This window comes from Mauremys mutica, chromosome 3 (genome assembly GCF_020497125.1).
Source record: "Mauremys mutica isolate MM-2020 ecotype Southern chromosome 3, ASM2049712v1, whole genome shotgun sequence".
NCBI lineage: Eukaryota > Metazoa > Chordata > Testudines > Geoemydidae > Mauremys > Mauremys mutica.
In genome coordinates, this window is record NC_059074.1 from 48,209,720 (window position 1) to 48,229,093 (window position 19,374).

At 44.8% G+C, this 19,374-nt stretch overlaps 1 protein-coding gene across 3 annotated transcripts in view; it reads right to left on the bottom strand.

Moving 5' to 3' along the window:
* The window catches only part of COL21A1 (collagen type XXI alpha 1 chain), a 209,249-nt gene that overhangs the window by 29,626 nt on the left and 160,249 nt on the right, over positions 1–19,374 (bottom strand). For all 3 annotated transcript variants that reach the window (XM_045008463.1, XM_045008464.1, XR_006577691.1), the window contains 3 exons: positions 14,521–14,574; positions 7,591–7,644; positions 5,262–5,333 (listed from right to left, as the gene is read on the bottom strand). In XM_045008463.1, the coding sequence (XP_044864398.1) occupies positions 5,262–5,333; positions 7,591–7,644; positions 14,521–14,574 (180 nt within the window). The remainder of the gene's footprint in view (positions 1–5,261; positions 5,334–7,590; positions 7,645–14,520; positions 14,575–19,374) is intronic.

Sequence of the window (19,374 nt, forward strand, 5' to 3'; positions counted from 1 at the left end):
AGTTGAGGATCGCTCCAATGAACTCTATCGTTTGCACTAGCACTAAGGTCAACTTTTTGTCATTCACCAGTAGGCCCAGAGAGCGGCACGTGGCTTGAAGCACGGTGACATCCCTTTGGAATTGAGACCTGGAGCTGCCCTTGACGAGCCAGTCATCGAGGTACGGGTATATCTGGATACCCCAGCACCTGAGGTAAGCCACTACCACCAAAATGCACTTGGTAAACACCAGTGGTGCTGTCGCCAGGCCGAATGGGAGGACCGTAAACTGGTAGTCGTGGGGCCCCACTGTAAACTGGAGGAAATGTCTGTGTCCTTGAAAGATTGCTATGTGGAAGCACGCATCCTTCAAGTTGAGGGCGGCATACCAGTCTCCCGGATCCAGAGTGGGAATAATAGAAGCCAGAGAGACCATGTGGAACTTTAGCTTCTGTAAGTACTTGTTGAGGTCTCACAGTTCCAGGATGGGTGGTAGACCGCCCTTGGCCTTTGGGATTAAAAAGTACCAGGAACAGAACCCCTTGTTCCTGTACTTGAGAGGGACTTCTTCCACCGCACCCAGCTGCAGTAACCCCTTTATCTCTTGCATGAGGAGACTCTTCTGAGAAGGGTCCCTGAAGAGGGACGGGGAAAGCAGGTGGGAAGGAGAGGTAGAAAAGAACTGGAGGGTATAACCCCGTTCCACTGTGCTGAGGACCCAGCGGTCTGAAGTTATAGTAGTCCATGCAGGGAGGAAAGGGAAAAGGCGGCTGGAGAACACTGGGAAAGATGGATCTGGGGAATAGTCTGGTAGGTCGCCCTTGGGCACACCCTCAAAATGACTGTTTGGCCCTCTGCTTATTACTCGTTGAGCCAGACTGGGCAGAGGGTGGATGTAGGTGGCTCGGGCAGTGCTTGTAACCCTTGGCTCATTTATGAGGCTGGTCCAGCTGAGGCTGCTCCCCTGGCCTGAGGCTGCTGTAGTTTGAACCACTTATGCACTGAGGCTGGGACTTAGAGACCTAGGGTTTTGAGGGTGGTGCAGGAGTCCTTGAGATCATGCAACTTGCTGTCTGTTTCCTCTACAAATAGGGCCCCGCCATCGAAGGGCAGGTCCTGCAATGACTGCTGGGCCTTGGTGGACAACCCAGAGAGGAGCAGCCAAGAGACTCACTGCATAGAGATAGTGGAAGCCATGGTGTGGGCAGCAGCAACAGTATCTGATGCTGCCTGGAGGGCTGCCTTGGCTGCAGTTGTGCCCTCATCGAAGATCACTTGGAACACCTTCTTGGAAACCTCAGGGAGTGACCCTTCGAACTTGGCCATGGATTGCCACATATTAAAGTCATATCGGCCAAGGAGGGCTTGGTGGTTCGCCACTCTCAGCTGAAGGCTTGAAGATGAATAAAACTTACGCCAAAGAGATCCAGCCTTCTTGAGTCTTTATTTCTGGGAGTGGCCCCGGGTTGTCCTTGCCTCTCCTTGTGGTTAACTGCCTCAACCACAAGGGAATTAGAGGCTGGGTGGGAGTATATGTACTCATGCCCTTTGGTTGGCACAAAGTACTTGCCTTCGGCCCTTTAAGAGATAGGGAACAAGGAACAGGGGGGTCTGCCAGAGGGCATTAGTGATTTTGGAAACCCCTTCATGAAGGCATAGATCCAGCTTGGCAGGAGCTGAGGAGCAGAGGACGTCAAAGAGAGAGTCAGAGGGCTCTTCCAATTCCTCTACTTGAAGCCCCAGGTTAGAAGTGACCTTCTTCAAAAATTCCTTGTGCGCTTTGGCATCATCCTGAGGAACTGGGTGAGGGGGGCTTCATGATAGCCTCCTCAAGCGACAACTAAGACAATGCCAGTGCCATGGGAACCTCCACGTCCACTGGTGGTCTAGTAGCTTGCTCCCCTGGGTCCTCCTGGACCTGTGGGGTCCTTCCCCCAAAGTCTCCGGCACCAGAGGGGGACAGGATACCAAGGCTGCTGGCCTGTTCAAGGCTCCTGACACCGATCAGGCAGCCTGGGAAGGTTGGGTGAACTCCCAAGGGTTCCACGGATACCGTGGCGCCGGCCACTGCACTTGGGGCCATGGGACAGGTTTCAGTGCCAATAATGTAGTCGGCACCGCTGGTACCGGGGCTTGTCCCACAGTCAGGGAACCTTGCTCCGAGCTGGAGGTACCAGCAGAGTGGTCGGTACCAGGTGACCAGGATTGGGCTGAGCAATGTCTCTTGTCCAACCAGTGCCGGTCGCTGCATCCCGAAGCCGACCTGTCCGAGCGAGACTATCTTGGTCGGGCACTCATGGACTGACGGCATCCAGTGGATCTGCATTGGATATCCAGCAATCCATGCCTCATGTTACTTGACCGGTTCCAGGATGTTGAATGGGAGCAGGGCTACTATGGGCCAGTTGCCAGGAGGATTGTCCTGACTAGGGTGACCTTCTTGACAGGTGATAATGGTGGTCTCTGTTGTCCGATTGTTCCCGGGATCAGTACCATGCCCTTGGAGATGGTTGGGGCCAGTTCCGGAGTTCTTGCCAGGTGGAGTGTGCCTCAGAAGTTCTGTGCCAATCTACCAGCGAGGTACGCCTCGTCGTGGCGCACTCCGAGCCCTCTCCTTTCCCTTACGGGAGGTAGGAGATCTTCCCTGGAGCTGTGGAAGGGGATGGGTGCCAGATCGTGAATGGCACCAGCGGAGCCCTGCGCATGGAGGCCACGGTGCTCAGTGCGGAGTCAGATTGCTGCTCCGGTGCTGGAGTGAGTGCCAATTCCATTAGGAGTGTTTTCAGAGGGATATCACGCTCCTTCTTAGTCCTAAGGTTTAAAGGACTTGCAAATACAGCACTTGTCACTTATGTGCCCTTCACCTAAGCACCTTAGGCAGCTGGTATGTGGGACTAACAAAAAGTTGAGAACTACTACTAAGGGTAACTAAGAAACTACTAACTATATACAACTATATTACAGGTTTTCAAAGTTCACAGAACAGAAAACAAAACAACGCTAGCCGAAGCAGCAGATGTTCCAGCACCATCATTGGCGGCAAAAAGGAACTCAAGGTGGGGGGCGCTAGCAGAGCCCCTTATACCGCGCCATGCAAGCACCACTCCAGGGGGCGCCAGAGCCGGTCCCTTATGGATACTGTTGAGGGAAAAACTTCCAGAACCAGTGCATGTGGCAAGCACACACACCTAATATAGAATGGGCATGAGCAAGGCCTCGAAGAAGAAGAAGGGGTGGAACGGGAGAGGGGCTCCAGGCTTGGAACTCGAGCCAGTGCGGAAAGCTTCACTGCGGTCCCATCCGGGGACAAGTTCTCAGCCCCTGGCCTGAGCCATGGCAGGGCTGAGAGCAACAAGTGGAGGCAGGGCCTCAGCCACAAGAGGTGGGGCACAGGGCTAGTCTCCCCAAAGGCAGACATATCTGATTCGCAGACTTGTGCCCAGCCCAGTAGACCCTAGTTGCTATCAGTGCTCTTGCAGCATTTTGCACCATTACTGCAGAATTCTGCCATGGGAAATGCCAGGTATTAATTATGGCTATTATTTGGGTGTCACTGTTTCCACTAGCACTTCCTATCCTGCGCTTTTGCTGACAGACAATCATGTCTTGCTCTTTTGACACTTGGACACTATTCATTTGCTTTGGGACATGGCTTTATCATTTCACCAAAAAAACTAAACAGTTCAAAGCCATTTCTTTTTGTTTTCCTCCCCCGCCCCAGATCCTATCCTCCTCTTGATTTGCAGGTAAAACACCAGTGGCTTAGATGGGGGTGTGGAGCTTTAAAATATGTACCTCAGACAATACAATGAGGAAAATAAGAGAAGCCATGAAAGAGGAAGATACCTGCTTTATTTGAGACATGTTTTAAAAGGGCTGTGTGTGTGATGCAAGCTGGATTAGCCATAGACTGCTGTAGAGAATCACATTTCACTTCAATTCCTCAGGATGAAAAGGTGATGCTGGCTAATTTGAACCTAATCATTAAGACCACATTTCAAAACTCAGTCAATTAAGCTCTGTTCTCTTCTCCAGCCTGTGGGCCTTGGTTTGTTGTTGTTAATCAGGACACAGGGAAATTACTTTCACCACAAAGCTTGCAGTTTCTTTGCTGGAAGCAAAACACTGATCTGATTTTGCCTGATGGAAGAGGTTTTTATGCCTGCTGGATATCAGTTCAGGAATGCCTCCCGGAAGAGAGGAGTTTAGCACAGCTCCTAAGGGCTAGGGTGGGACAGGCAGATTACTAACAGAATAAGAGGGGCCCAACTGGGGTCCAGCTACAGTGATGGATCCCATTCACTGGATCCCATTCACTGGGACATGTGTTAGCAGGCAAGGATTCTCTCTTGGAGAGCCACACATGGGCATAGATTTTTTTTTTTTTTGCAGGGAGGGGGGAAGGATTAAGTTCCAAAGAGACATATTTGAAATCTTTATAAAATAGATACTACATCACTGGTCCCAAATGCTGTAGTGACTGACTCCATTGTAAAGCCTAGCCTTAGAGATCATTATTGCAGAGCACTGCAATATTGCTCGCTGTAAGGGTTCCTTACTCGTGATCTCTGAATTACGGGGAAAGCTTACCTTTTTTCTCCATGTACACGTTCTGGAGAGATGAACTACTCTAGTTTGCACTCTTATAATGCCTTTCACTTCACCAATGAATTATACCTCCTACCATCCCTCTGTAAGTATCACTATCCCTCTTTTGTATAAGGGAAAACTGGGGCAACAAAACACAAGATTTGCCCAAGATCACAAAGGAGGAAAGTGTCAGAGTTGGGACGAGAGGACGCAAAGTCGTGGGGGGGAGCGTGGAAAAATGGGGCAAAAAATGGGCCAGAAAAACGGTAGGGGGCACAAATATGCTTGTTCGTCCCAGGCAGTAAAATCCCTAGTTATGGCTCTGGCTGCATCCACATAGGAGAGTGCTTAAGCGACACATCCCCCTTAATGGCTGATTAGGTGTGGTTGCTCCTACAATCCTTATGGACTCCTTTATGAAAGGAGATTATATATATATATATTACATATACATAAAACCTTTTATATGAGAGAATTTCACATCAAGCACTTATAACAATAATACATTATACACATTTTATTACCACCTTTTATATCAATAAAGCTGTGCCATCACAGCTTTATTGATAATACTAGAAGTCAACACTGACCCACATATTCTCCAAGCATATTGTCTAAAAAAAACATTTACCATTTATGGAAAAAGCATAATGAAAGTTGTAATGGATATTAAAGCCATAGAAACTACTTACCTTTACACCCTGTGTCCCAGGCATGCCTGGGTACCCTGGTTCACCTGGAGTACCTGGTCCTCCTTGTTCTCCCTGAGTAATACAATAGCTCCATAAGTATCATTGATGTGCTGTGTGTAAAAACACAGATTGCATGTTTTTTCAAGATCTCTTCAGGTTTGGCTATGATACTCTGAGATTTCTACACTATGATGGTGATTGAGCTGAAACCTCGGTTGTTTTTTATATGCTGAATACAGCCATACTGACTAAAAGCCACAGCAATGTTCTCACTCTTGATTTCTCAACTCATTCATCCAATGTGCAAAAGACTTATCCTGACTTTTACCTAGGTGGGATTTTTTTCTTTGTAATATTACACAAATGATACTGTTCCTAGTAATGGCAATGTCAAGCAATTTAGTTTTCAACAACTTCATTTTAAGAATTAGAGTAAATACATCTTATCACGTGCATTTGACTATATTCATTATGTACCATTTCAGAATATTGGGCCTGATTTTCATCTTACCATATATCCTCGTTCATAAGCCAAATATTTTAGGTTAAAAAGTGACACATCAAAGAGCGGGGGTTGGCTTATAAACAGGTCTACACCAAAATCTGATGATTTAAAACTGTATGGAATCATTGAATTGAATATCTAATACAGGGATCGGCAACCTTTTGCATGCAGCCCACCAGGGTAAGCACCCTGGTGGGCTGGGCCGGTTTGTTTAGCTGCTGCGTCCACAGGTTCAGCCAATGGCAGCTCCCACTGGCCGTGGTTCACTGCTCCTTTCCCTGATCTAATACATTGTAGTTTTGTTTACCTGGAGCGTCTGCAGGCATGGAGCCCCTCAGCTCCCTCTGGCCACGGTTCACTGTTGCCAGCCAATGGGAGCTGCGGGAAGTGGTGCGCCATTTCCCGCAGTTCCCATAGGCTGGGAACGGTGAACTCCAGCCGCTGGGAACGGTGAACCGTGGCCACAGGGAGCTGAGGGGCTCCATGCCTGCAGATGCTCCAAGTAAACAGAATGTCCTGACCCACCAGTGGCTTACCCTGATGGGCCGAGAGCCAAAGCTTTCCAACCACTGAAATATAGGGTCAGCTTATGAAAGGATCATACAGTTTTTGCTACTGTTACCTATCCATTTTGGGGGGTTGGCTTATAAACGAACAAGCTAATGACACTGGTTTAACATTGCCGTAACTTCACTGACTTCTCTGAATTTACTTCAGATTTATACCAGTGTGACTGAAGGCCAGGCTCCATGTTTACTTCTGAAACCTATAGCTGTGTAAAAGAGTTTACCCAAAATGTACCTCAGAAACTATTGCACTTTTGACTCTCCCCGTTTTACTGTGAATCTTCAATAATCTGCACAAGTTCCATTTGATTTCTTCCTAGACAGAGCATTGTGGGCTCAACATTCAGCTGAAGATAAGAGTCTAAGACACTAATTTTTTGACAAGCCAGTTTCTCCCCTTTGATCCTTCCCTTCCCTTTGCTCTTCTTGACAAGGCACTGTACTGACCCTCCCAAAGGACAGTATTAGACGAAGACCACAAAGTCATCCTTAGACCAAGAGATAAACTAGGCCACTCTGGAGTGCTGCTTTCCAATCAGATCAAGTATTTTGGATCTTCCCTCTGACATCATAATTTGGTACCATTAGGTCACTGATTAGTATCTGCATTGTTATTTGCTAACTTTTTGGATTCTTTAACTAAAAATATAAGAAAGCACCAGCAAATACTGATAATGTATTATCTACATCTTTGGTACACACAAGTAGCAAGAAACAATTTACACCAGGGGTTCTCAAACTGGGGGTCGGGACCCCTCAGGGGGTCGCAAGGTTATTACATGGGGGGTCATGAGCTGTCAGCCTCCACCCCAAACCCTGCTTTGCATCCAGCATTTATAATGGTGTAAAATATACAAAAAAGTGTTTTTAATTTATATGAGGGGGGTCGCACTCAGAGGCTTGCTGTTTGAAAAGGGTCACCAGGACAAAAGTTTGAGAACCACTCATTTACACTATATGTATGCCTGTATGTAAAGTTCCACAGTACAGATCAGAACAAACTATCTGTGTAGATGCAATGTAAACAATGGCCCAGACACTAAGATGTTGTAAAATGGCATAGATTCGCTGATTTCACTCCAGGATCTGGTCATGTATTTGTAAGAATCATCCATTAAATCCAATCTGGAGTAAATTTGTTAATTATTGTTTCCATTTTGAACCAAAACTACCTTGTAACCAACAAGTAAATCATGGAACATTGTAATCATAATATCCTTGACTGGAATATTTCTAGATGAAGGTAAACCATATTTACCTTGACTCCTGATAATCCTGGTTTCCCTTGTATTCCAGGTTCACCCTTATAGCCCTATTAATAAAACAACATAATTGTGTGGTTGAGAATATCAAATATAAAGAGATCCTGTTTGAAAACCTTCTGTCACAAAAGGGCACTTAACATGTGTGTGACAGTAACAATCCAGCCCTCCGAAACTTGGGGGATTCTAAATGGTCAGTACTCCTATTTTAACCATGCACCTGTAACATCTCCCACCTGCTGGCCCACCTTAAACCCCCCCATTAATCATAATGTCCTTGAGGTTTAAACCCTCCCACAGTGACAAGTGCACTGAAAACCCCTCCTGGATACCAAAAATGTATGACTGCCTCCATAGGCGGCAGGTTCGTATAATTTTTGGTGGGGCCCAAAATGGTGGTGTCCCCCCCCACCCCCCCACTCTCACCCTGTAAGCTGATATAAAATGAAGCTACAATGCATCAGCACCACAAGATTACAAGGGTCAATTAAAAGTGTAAAGTCAGAAGCAGCACTTGCCTGCTTCAATATACGGTATTAAATTTTGTTGCACCTGTTGTGACAAAGTGGGAATGTTCTTAATGTTTTCTCTGAATACTGTGTGGGTGCCTCAGTTTCCCCTGCAAAGTGCCAACTGACGGTGTTGGGGACAAAGAGATCAGGTGGCCTCCTTGTCCGGAAGAGACACAAAGGCCAGATGAGGGAGTGTCAGTTTGGAGCTGGCTGGGGAAATCGGGAGAGGCCCAGAACTTGGGTCTGGGCTCCCCACCCCCCAAGATGGACCTGACTGAGGGGTCCTGTTTTCTGTACCTACAAGCTCTGTTTTAGACTGTATCCCTGTCATCTAATAAACCTTCTGTTTTACTGTCTGGCTGAGAGTCACATCTGACTGCGGAGTTGGGGTGCAGGGACCTCTGGTTGCCCCAGGACCTGCCTGGGCACACTCGCTGCGGAAAGTGCATGGTGTGGAAGGGCATGCTGAATGCTCCGAGGTCAGACCCAGGAAGGTGTAAGCTTCTTGCCCTGGAGACAGTATGCTCAGAGAGGAGGCTCCCCCAGAGTCCTGACTGGCTTTGTATGGAGTTGTTCCAAAGCATCCCAGCATCCCCTTCCACACCATGTATCAGAGGGGTAGCCGTGTTAGTCTGGTTCTGTAGAAGCAGCAAAGAATCCTGTGGCACCTTATAGACTAACAGATGTTTTTGCAGCATGAGCTTTCGTGGGTGAATACCCACTTCTTGCATCCGAAGAAGTGGGTATTCACCCACGAAAGCTCATGCTGCAAAAACATCTGTTAGTCTATAAGGTGCCACAGGATTCTTTGCTGCTTCCACACCATGCGCTTCCCGGAAGTCTGCACAGGCACTGACACTCCCTCCTCTGGCCTTTGTCTCTTTTCCAGGCATTAGGAGGCCACCTGATCTCTTTGTTCTCCAACACGTTCAGTTGGCACCTTGCAGGAGAGTGGCCCAGGCCATCAGTTGCCTGGAGGCAGGGTTGCAGCCATTCTCTGTGCAGACGGCATCACACTGGCCCTCTAGGGCTTTACAACAATCACACCCCCTTATCCCACCATCTAGAGCCTTAAGAAATGCATTGGGGAAACTGAGGCACACAGACAGTATTCAGAGAAAACACCTGTATACGACCAGTTACATACTTTGAAGGGTGTAAAATAATCAAATATTGTGCTAAATACAATGATACTCCAAACACCTTCAGTTGGCACCTTGCAGGAGAGTGGCCCAGGCCATCAGTTGCCTGGAGACAGGGTGTCGGCCATTCTCTGTGCAGACAGCATCACACTGGCCCTCTAGGGCTTTACAACAATCACACCCCCTTATCCCACCATCTAGAGCCTTAAGAAATGCATTGGGGAAACTGAGGCACACAGACAGTATTCAGAGAAAACACCTGTATATGACCAGTTACATACTTTGAAGGGTGTAAAATAATCAACTATTGTGCTAAATACAATGATACTCCAAACTGACCACCAAATTTAAGTTGCATGTTTTTCCCCTCAGGTGAGGGTTCTGGGGTGGGGCTGGGGATGAGGGGTTCACAGGGCAGGAGCGTGCTCGGTGCTGGGGGTGCAGGCTTTGGGGTGAGGCAGGGCTGAGGAACTTGGGGTGCAGACAGGCTGCCCCAGGGCTAGGGCCAGAGAGGACTCCCCATCACCACCACTGGCAGCAGCAAGCTCCAGGGGAGGGACCCCTCCTGCCCCCCACGGCACACACACTCTGCACATGCTCCTAGGGCCCCTCTCAGGTCCAGAAAGCTCACTCCCCTCCCCTATGATGGGTATTGGGTGGGGGGGGCACAGGTGGCCTTCCATGTTGCTGCCCCTCACCATAACTTCACTGTGGATGGGGCTGCCCCTTGCACAGCATGGGGCAGAAGTGGGGTAGGCAGGGTGGTGGCTGGCTATGGGACGGGGGAGCAGGGTGTCATAAAATTCACCCAAGCCCCAGCTGCTCAGGTCTAGGAAGCCTCCCTCTCCCATCCCTCCTGTGGCGAGTGGGTTGGTGGGTGCTGGGGGAGGGGGCATTGCCTTCACATGTGGCTTCCTGCCTCCCCTGTGCAGCCTGCTGTGCCTCACTAGGGGTAGAAGTAGGGGCTGGGACTGGGGCTGGGGCAGGGGGGGAATCATAGGGTCAAACACTCAAACATAATAAAAAATCATAGGGTCAAACACTCACGGAAGCTCCAACTGCTGCTAAGGTGAGTGATGTCTGTCTCCTGGCCCGTTTGTGTCTCCTCCAGGTAGGGGCAGGAGAGGGGAGGCCCCCTCCACTCCCCTCCCCCTCCTGAGTGCTTCAGCAGCAGTTAGCATTCCTCTTATGCTAATGCTGCAGCCCTTAGGCTACGGCAGCAGCAGCAAAGGAGAGAGAGACGTGTGTGCTCTCTTTACATTCAGGCAGGGAAGCTCCGGGGAGGGGGAAAAATCTAGCTCCAAATATTGGTGGAGCAGAGCCCCTGATTATGAATATTCCTGGGGCTTTAGCTCCAAGAGCCCATATAAGTTGGCGCCCGTGGCCTCTATCCCCAGGTGGCAATGACTGACCTTCCCTTCCCCAGCAGCAAACCTTCCCTCACCAAATATACTATGATATTTGCATATATCGGCTTGATGTTCCCATACATCTTACTTAGCAAAGGGCCTTGAAAATCCTAGGACTTCTCTGAGTCAAAAATATTTTGGTCCTATAGAACAACTCACATTTTCAGCTTTTCAGATCTTCATTAAAATTATAGAGGAGTTAGTGATTAACCTGATCTTGGCTGTGTATAAATATCAATACAAGTTTTTTCCTGTGGAAGCACTGCAGGATCCAGCTCCATATATAGAGCATAAGAGACTAATGCAACTATTTTCTCAGAACAGCCACATCTATCACATTTTAAAATCAAATGTATTTATTTTTGGCTGTGCTCATTCTTGGCCTAACTGTGCTCCCGCTGAAGTCAATGAGAGCAGAGTCAAGCCAACGTTGAGCACTTTTGAAAATCCACCTGCAACATAAGACTTAAAATAATATTTGTATGCTTCTAAGCATGATTTATACAACTGAAAGCATGTATATATGGATAGAGAAACAAAGACTAGAAGAATTAAGACTCATCTTCTAAAAGTTTTGAGGACCATATCATATAGTGCTCACTCAGCCAAAACTCCACTCATGTTAAATCTGAAGGTTATCCTAACAGTCAGATCTGGATTTATACAGCAATCTGGATTTATGGCGCTAAACATTAAAATGATGAAATGCTAAGGGAAATTAGAGAGGCTATCAAAATTAAGAACCCAATCATAGTGGGGGATTTCAATTATCCCCATATTGACTGGGAACATTTCACTTCAGGACGAAATGCAGAGATAAAATTTCTCGATACTTTAAATGACTGCTTCATGGAGCAGCTGGTACGGGAACCCACAAGGGGAGAGGCGACTCTAGATTTAATCCTGAGTGGAGCGCAGGAGCTGGTCCAAGAGGTAACTGTAGCAGGACCGCTTGGAAATAGTGACCATAATACAATAGCATTCAACATCCCTGTGGTGGGAAGAACATCTCAACTGCCCAACACTGTGGCCTTTAATTTCAAAAGGGGGAACTATACAAAAATGAGGGGGTTAGTTAGACAAAAGTTAAAAGGTACAGTGACTAAAATGAAATCCCTGCAAGTTGCGTGGGCCCTTTTTAAAGACACCATAATAGAGGCCCAACTTCAATGTATACCCCAAATTAAGAAAAACAGTAAAAGAACTAAAAAAGAGCCACCGTGGCTTAACAACCATGTAAAAGAAGCAGTGAGAGATAAAAAGACTTGCTTTAAAAAGTGGAAGTCAAATCCTAGTGAGGCAAATAGAAAGGAGCACAAACACTGCCAACTTAAGTGCAAGAGTGTAATAAGAAAAGCCAAAGAGGAGTTTGAAGAACGGCTAGCCAAAAACTCCAAAGGTAATAACAAAATGTTTTTTAAGTACATCAGAAGCAGGAAGCCTGCTAAACAACCAGTGGGGTCCCTTGACGATCAAAATTCAAAAGGAGCGCTTAAAGATGATAAAGTCATTGCGGAGAAACTAAATGGATTCTTTGCTTCAGTCTTCACGGCTGAGGATGTTAGGGAGATTCCCAAACCTGAGCTGGCTTTTGTAGGTGACAAATCTGAGGAACTGTCACAGATTGAAGTGTCACTAGAGGAGGTTTTGGAATTAATTGATAAACTCAACATTAACAAGTCACCGGGACCAGATGGCATTCACCCAAGAGTTCTGAAAGAACTCAAATGTGAAGTTGCGGAACTATTAACTAAGGTTTGTAACCTGTCCTTTAAATCGGCTTCGGTACCCAATGACTAGAAGTTAGCTAATGTAACGCCAATATTTAAAAAGGGCTCTAGGGGTGATCCCGGCAATTACAGACCGGTAAGTCTAACATCGGTACCGGGCAAATTAGTTGAAACAATAGTAAAGAATAAAATTGTCAGACACATAGAAAAACATAAACTCTTGAGCAATAGTCAACATGGTTTCTGTAAAGGGAAATCGTGTCTTACTAATCTATTAGAGTTCTTTGAAGGGGTCAACAAACATGTGGACAAGGGGGATCCGGTGGACATAGTGTACTTAGATTTCCAGAAAGCCTTTGACAAGGTCCCTCACCAAAGGCTCTTACGTAAATTAAGCTGTCATGGGATAAAAGGGAAGGTCCTTTCATGGATTGAGAACTGGTTAAAGGACAGGGAACAAAGGGTAGGAATTAATGGTAAATTCTCAGAATGGAGAGGGGTAACTAGTGGTGTTCCCCAAGGGTCAGTCCTAGGACCAATCTTATTCAATTTATTCATAAATGATCTGGAGAAAGGGGTAAACAGTGAGCTGGCAAAGTTTGCAGATGATACTAAACTACTCAAGATAGTTAAGACCAAAGCAGATTGTGAAGAACTTCAAAAAGATCTCACAAAACTAAGTGATTGGGCAACAAAATGGCAAATGAAATTTAATGTGGATAAATGTAAAGTAATGCACATTGGAAAAAATAACCCCAACTATACATACAACATGATGGGGGCTAATTTAGCTACAACGAGTCAGGAAAAAGATCTTGGAGTTATCGTGGATAGTTCTCTGAAGATGTCCACGCAGTGTGCAGAGGCGGTCAAAAAAGCAAACAGGATGTTAGGAATCATTAAAAAGGGGATAGAGAATAAGACTGAGACTATATTATTGCCCTTATATAAATCCATGGTACGCCCACATCTCGAATACTGTGTACAGATGTGGTCTCCTCACCTCAAAAAAGATATTCTAGCACTAGAAAAGGTTCAGAAAAGAGCAACTAAAATGATTAGGGGTTTAGAGAGGGTCCCATATGAGGAAAGATTAAAGAGGCTAGGACTCTTCAGTTTGGAAAAGAGAAGACTAAGGGGGGACATGATAGAGGTATATAAAATCATGAGTGATGTTGAGAAAGTGGATAAGGAAAAGTTATTTACTTATTCCCATAATACAAGAACTAGGGGTCACCAAATGAAATTAATAGGCAGCAGGTTTAAAACAAATAAAAGGAAGTTCTTCTTCACGCAGCGCACAGTCAACTTGTGGAACTCCTTACCTGAGGAGGTTGTGAAGGCTAGGACTATAACAATGTTTAAAAGGGGACTGGATAAATTCATGGTGGCTAAGTCCATAAATGGCTATTAGCCAGGATGGGTAAGAATGGTGTCCCTAGCCTCTGTTCGTCAGAGGATGGAGATGGATGGCAGGAGAGAGATCACTTGATCATTGCCTGTTAGGTTCACTCCCTCAGGGGCACCTGGCATTGGCCACTGTCGGTAGACAGATACTGGGCTAGATGGACCTTTGGTCTGACCCGGTACGGCCTTTCTTATGTTATGTTCTTATGTTCTTAACCATTTTAGTTACATAAGTACCTGGGTCTAATTCATTCCTGCTATAACTCTAACGCAATCAATAAAGTTACATCTGAAATAAATTGGGCTCTATGTTAAAGGGAAAGAGCAGCACATCACTTTAACATGATTAAAATATAAATAATTGGAAAACAGGCTGAAAGTCCTGGTTTATACAAGTATTAATTGGCCCCTAGTATTGAGGAACATTTATCAAGATCCCAAGGCTCAAAAAAGGTACCCCATACTGTTTCTGAAGAAGTTCCAATGCCTCATAACATGACAGGCAATGGTTGCTACATCTTACCAAGACTTTCTTGTACTTAGAAATTGGACTATCACATACAAGTTATATATGGGAAATTAGAGTTATATTTTCAGTGTTTTTATATTAAAATAAACAAGCACACGACACAGAGTACTATAACTTTGTTATAATGATCCATAGGGCAATGAATACTCTTGATGTCATTTGTCCCATTCAAAGTAAAATAGAGTAAATGACCTTACCTTAGGCCCAGATGATCCAGGTCGGCCAGATGATCCCGCAGGTCCCATCACTCCCTATTTATTTAAAAAGAAAAAATGACATTTCTAAAATTAGCTAAGGGAGAGACAGTTGGCCCAGTTTTATTGCTTATTACATTTATCACATAATCATATATAAATACGTCTGGAAGAGACCTCAAGAGGTTATCTAATCCATCCCTCTATGCTAAGACAGAACCAAGTATACCTAGACTATCCCAGACAAGTGTTAGTCTAACCTGTTCGTAAAAATCTCTAATGATGGGGATTTCACAACCTCTCTTGGTAATGATTCCAGTACTTAACTATCCTTATCAATTTATCCTTATCCTTTTTAGTTAGGTAGTAGGAAAATGTAATATCTCTCTTGCTGCAGATCAAACCCATTACTTCTTGTCCTACCTTCAGTAGAGGAAGCAATAGTGGATGGGAACCTGGGAGGCAGTGACCATGAGATGGTCGAGTTCAGGATCCTGACACAAGGAAGAAAGGAGAGCAGTAGAACAGAGATCCTGGACTTCAGAAAAGCAGACTTCGACTCCCTCAGGGAACTGATGGGCAAGGTCCCCTGGGAGAATAACATGACGGGGAAAAGAGTCGAGGAAAGCTGGCTGTATTTTAAAGAATCCTTATTGAGGTTGCAGGAACAAACCATCCCGATGTGTAGGAAGAAAAGTAAATATGGCAGGCGACCAGCTTGGCTTAACAGTGAAATCCTTGCTCGTCTTAAACACAAAAAAACAGCTTACAAGAAGTGGAAGATTGGACAAATAACCAGGGAGGAGTATAAAAGTATTGTTCAGGCATGCAGGAGTGAAATTAGGAAGGCCAAATCACACTTGGAGTTGCAGCTAGCCGGAGATGTTAGGAGTAACAAGAAGGGTTTTTTCAGGTATGTTGGCAACAAGAAGAAAGTCAAGGAAAGTGTGGGCTCCTTGCTGAATGAGGGAGGGAACCTAGTGACAGAGGATGTGGAGAAAGCTACTGTACTCAATGCTTTTTTTGCCTTTGTCTTCACAGACAAGGTCACCTCCCAGACAGCTGCACTCTGCAGCACGGTATGGGGAGGAGGTGACCAGCTCTCTGTGGAGAAAGAAGTAGTTTGGGACTATTTAGAAAAGCTGGACGAGCACAAGTCCATGGGGCCGGATGCACTGCATCCGAGGGTGCTAAAGGAGTTGGCCGATGAGATTGCGGAGCCATTGGTCATTATCTTTGAAAAATCATGGCGATCGGGGTAGGTCCCGGATGACTGGAAAAAGGCTAATGTAGTGCCCATCTTTAAAAAAGGGAAGAAAGAAGATCCAGGGAACTACAGGCCAGTCAGTCTCACCTCAGTCCCTGGAAAAATCATGGAACAGGTCCTCAAGGAATCAATTCTGAACCACTTAAAGGAGGGGAAAGTGATCAGGAATAGTCAGCATGGATTCACCAAGGGCAAATCATGCCTGACTAACCTAATTGCCTTCTATGATGTGATAACCAGCTCTGTGGATGAGGGGAAAGCAGTGGATGTGCTATTTCTGGACTTTAGCAAAGCTTTTGATAGAGTCTCCCACAGTATTCTTGCCAGCAAGTTAAAGAAGTATGGGCTGGATGAATGGACGGTAAGGTGGATACAAAACTGGCTAGATGGTCGGGCTCAACGGGTAGTGATCAATGGTTCCATGTCTAGTTGGCAGCCGGTATCAAGTGGAGTGCCCCAAGGGTCGGTGCTGGGGCCGGTTTTGTTCAATATCTTCATTAACGATCTGGAGGATGGTGTGGACTGCACCCTTAGCAAGTTTGCAGATGACACTAAACTGGGAGGAGTGGTTGATACGCTGGAGGGTAGGGATAGGATACAGAGGGACATAGACAAATTAGAGGATTGGGCCAAAAGAAATATGATGAGGTTCAACAAGGACAAGTGCAGAGTCCTGCACTTAGGACGGAAGAATCCCATGCACTGCTACAGACTAGGGACCGAATGGCTGGGCAGCAGTTCTGCAGAAAAGGACTTAGGGGTTACGGTGGACGAAAAGCTGAATATGAGTCAACAGTGTGCCCTTGTTGCCAAGAAGGCTAATGGCATTTTGGGTTGTATAAGTAGGGGCATTGCCAGCAGATCAAGGGATGTGATCATTCCCCTCTATTCAGCACTGGTGAGGCCTCATTTGGAGAACTGTGTCCAGTTTTGGGCCCCACACTACAAGAAGGATGTGGATAAATTGGAGAGAGTCCAGCGGAGGGCAACAAAAATGATTAGGGGGCTGGAGCACATGACTTATGAGGAGAGGCTGAGGGAACTGGGATTGTTTAGCCTGCAGAAGAGAAGAATGAGGGGGGATTTGATAGCTGCTTTCAACTACCTGAAAGGGGGTTCCAAAGAGGATGGATCTAGACTGTTCTCAGTGGTAGAAGATGACAGAACAAGGAGTAATGGTCTCAAGTTGCAGAGGGGGAGGTTTAGGTTGGACATTAGGAAAAACTTTTTCACTAGTAGGGTGGTGAAGAACTGGAATGGGTTACCTAGGGAGGTGGTGGAATCTCCTTCCTTAGAGGTTTTTAAGGTCAGGCTTGACAAAGCCCTGGCTGGGATGATTTAGTTGGGTTTGGTCCTGCTTTGAGCAGGGGGTTGGACTAGATGACCTCCTGAGGTCATGATACAGCACGTTCAGCATACAAGCTCAAGTAGAGCCTGTAAAAGAATTCCCCCCTCTTTTGCCAGTTACCAGTGACAGAGATGCGTGAATAACAAAATCCACAACTACTTTTGTTCCACTGAAACCTAAAAATTAATAGTTGCTAAGCTCCTGCCTGGGCTTCTCTTTTTTCTATATAAAGTTATTCCCAGGTGTATTTTGGAAAAGATAAATCTTATTTTTAAATCATGTTTTCCAAGAGGGAATTCCCATTTACAGTACTTTACGCATCAATGTTAATATATGTTTTTCTCACAACTTCTCACTTTCATTTTGACTCCAGAACTGCAGGTATCAATAAAAATTATGTGTGTGTGTGTGTGTGTGTGTGTGTGTGTGTGTGTGTGTGTGTGTGTGTGTGTGTGTGTGGAAATAAGAGTTAATAAAGGAAAGTCTCTTTAATGAGATAATTTTTATCATCTAAGCATATCAATCCATGGAAATGGTCAAATAGCTGGAAAATATATTTTCATATTCATGAAATCTTATTCCCATTTTTATCTAGTCTTTCCAATGCCTCTTTTTGTTACTCTTATTTCCAGGAACATTCAGACAAACATTTTCTGTTCATAAGAACATTGTGAATGGTCTATAATTCAAATGACTATCTACTTCATATATGTACAAGCAATCACTTCCATACAGAAGTGAACATTAGAACCTAATTTTATTCAGAGGATATTGGGCAATGAAACTACCTCTATTCTTTTTCTAAAATTCCATGGGGTTTAAAACTTTCATTTAGCGATTTACTAGAGATGAACGGAGAGGATTTTAGTCTAAAGGACAGCAACCGTCATATGGCACCCCTTCCGTTAGTGCTTCGCTGCATTATGTATGAGGCCAAGATCATATGTAGCATTCCAGTCTGCATCCCTGCAATTTAAATATGATAGTGCTACCTTTGAGTCAAACATTATAATGCATCTTCAGTAAAATGTAAACTAAGCTGTCACTGTTATCAATTAAAGGCAAATTAGACTTGTGGCAAGATTTAGAAACCTATTCAGAATGGACCTACATGTGATATTTAAACTAATTTCTGCATAATTTATAGCAACAATACTTTGTGCTTACAGTGGTCACCATGAGGAAGTCAATATTTATCAACAGGTCCCACAGATTTTTAACTGAAATCCCACATTTTCCCCATAGTTAGACTAGGAGTTATGGTGTGGTCACTGCACAGTAGTGACTAATCATTACTGACTTGATAGTGTTCTCTGATGTATGTAGCACTTTCAATTTGAGGAGCTTGAAGTGCTTTACCAACATTAATAAATTAATCCTCTGAGCAATCCTGTGATATATAATACCTGCCTATATCACAGGGCTATTCAAGGGTTAATTTGTTAACGTTGCTAAAGCACTTTGAGCTCCTCAGATTGAAAGTGGTTCATTTTCTTTCTCATCCATTTCTCAGTCTGGAAATTGTGTATGCAATGTAATGTTTTGGTAAGATTCTTTAATATATATATTAATATCTATACACTGCTTTAGAGATGGCAAGGTTGAAGTGAGGTTATTCAAGGTTACAGAGAAAGTCTGCAGCAGAGAGAGGAATAAATCCCAGGTGTCCTGACTTCCAGTCTTGTGATTTAATTCAAGACACCAAGTTTTATCTATGTCATGCACAAAAATTACAAGAACATGATCTTACATAGAACTGATATTCTGCAAATAAAACAATTTTCTGATGCAATGTGAGGAAAATTTAACTGAACAAATCCAAAGATTATGGCATATAAAATTAAAAGAGGAGACTGTGTCCTAAAATTTTAATGTTACTCCCCTCTTTTTCCAGGGCTGACTATATTTATATGGCAGATAAATTAATAAATTGTTGATGTTGGCAGCGTAATTGGGATAATTGTTACTTAAGAAGAACTTGTTACTGAATAGTTTCCCTAGTGTATTAAGTATAAACTATCAACTAGCTTTCCATCTGTTTTTCCCCCCCTCTGGAACAAACATATTTAGTGTGACTAATACAAGGAAAAGTCCACTCTACTTTTTTGTTGAATTTCCCTATGTTACTCAAAACATTCAAATCTTCCATGCATCAATGACTTTTTTTTAATCACGTGATAGGAGATATGATAAATCAAATTGATTGAAGACCTCAGGAAATTATATTCCAGCAGATAACCAG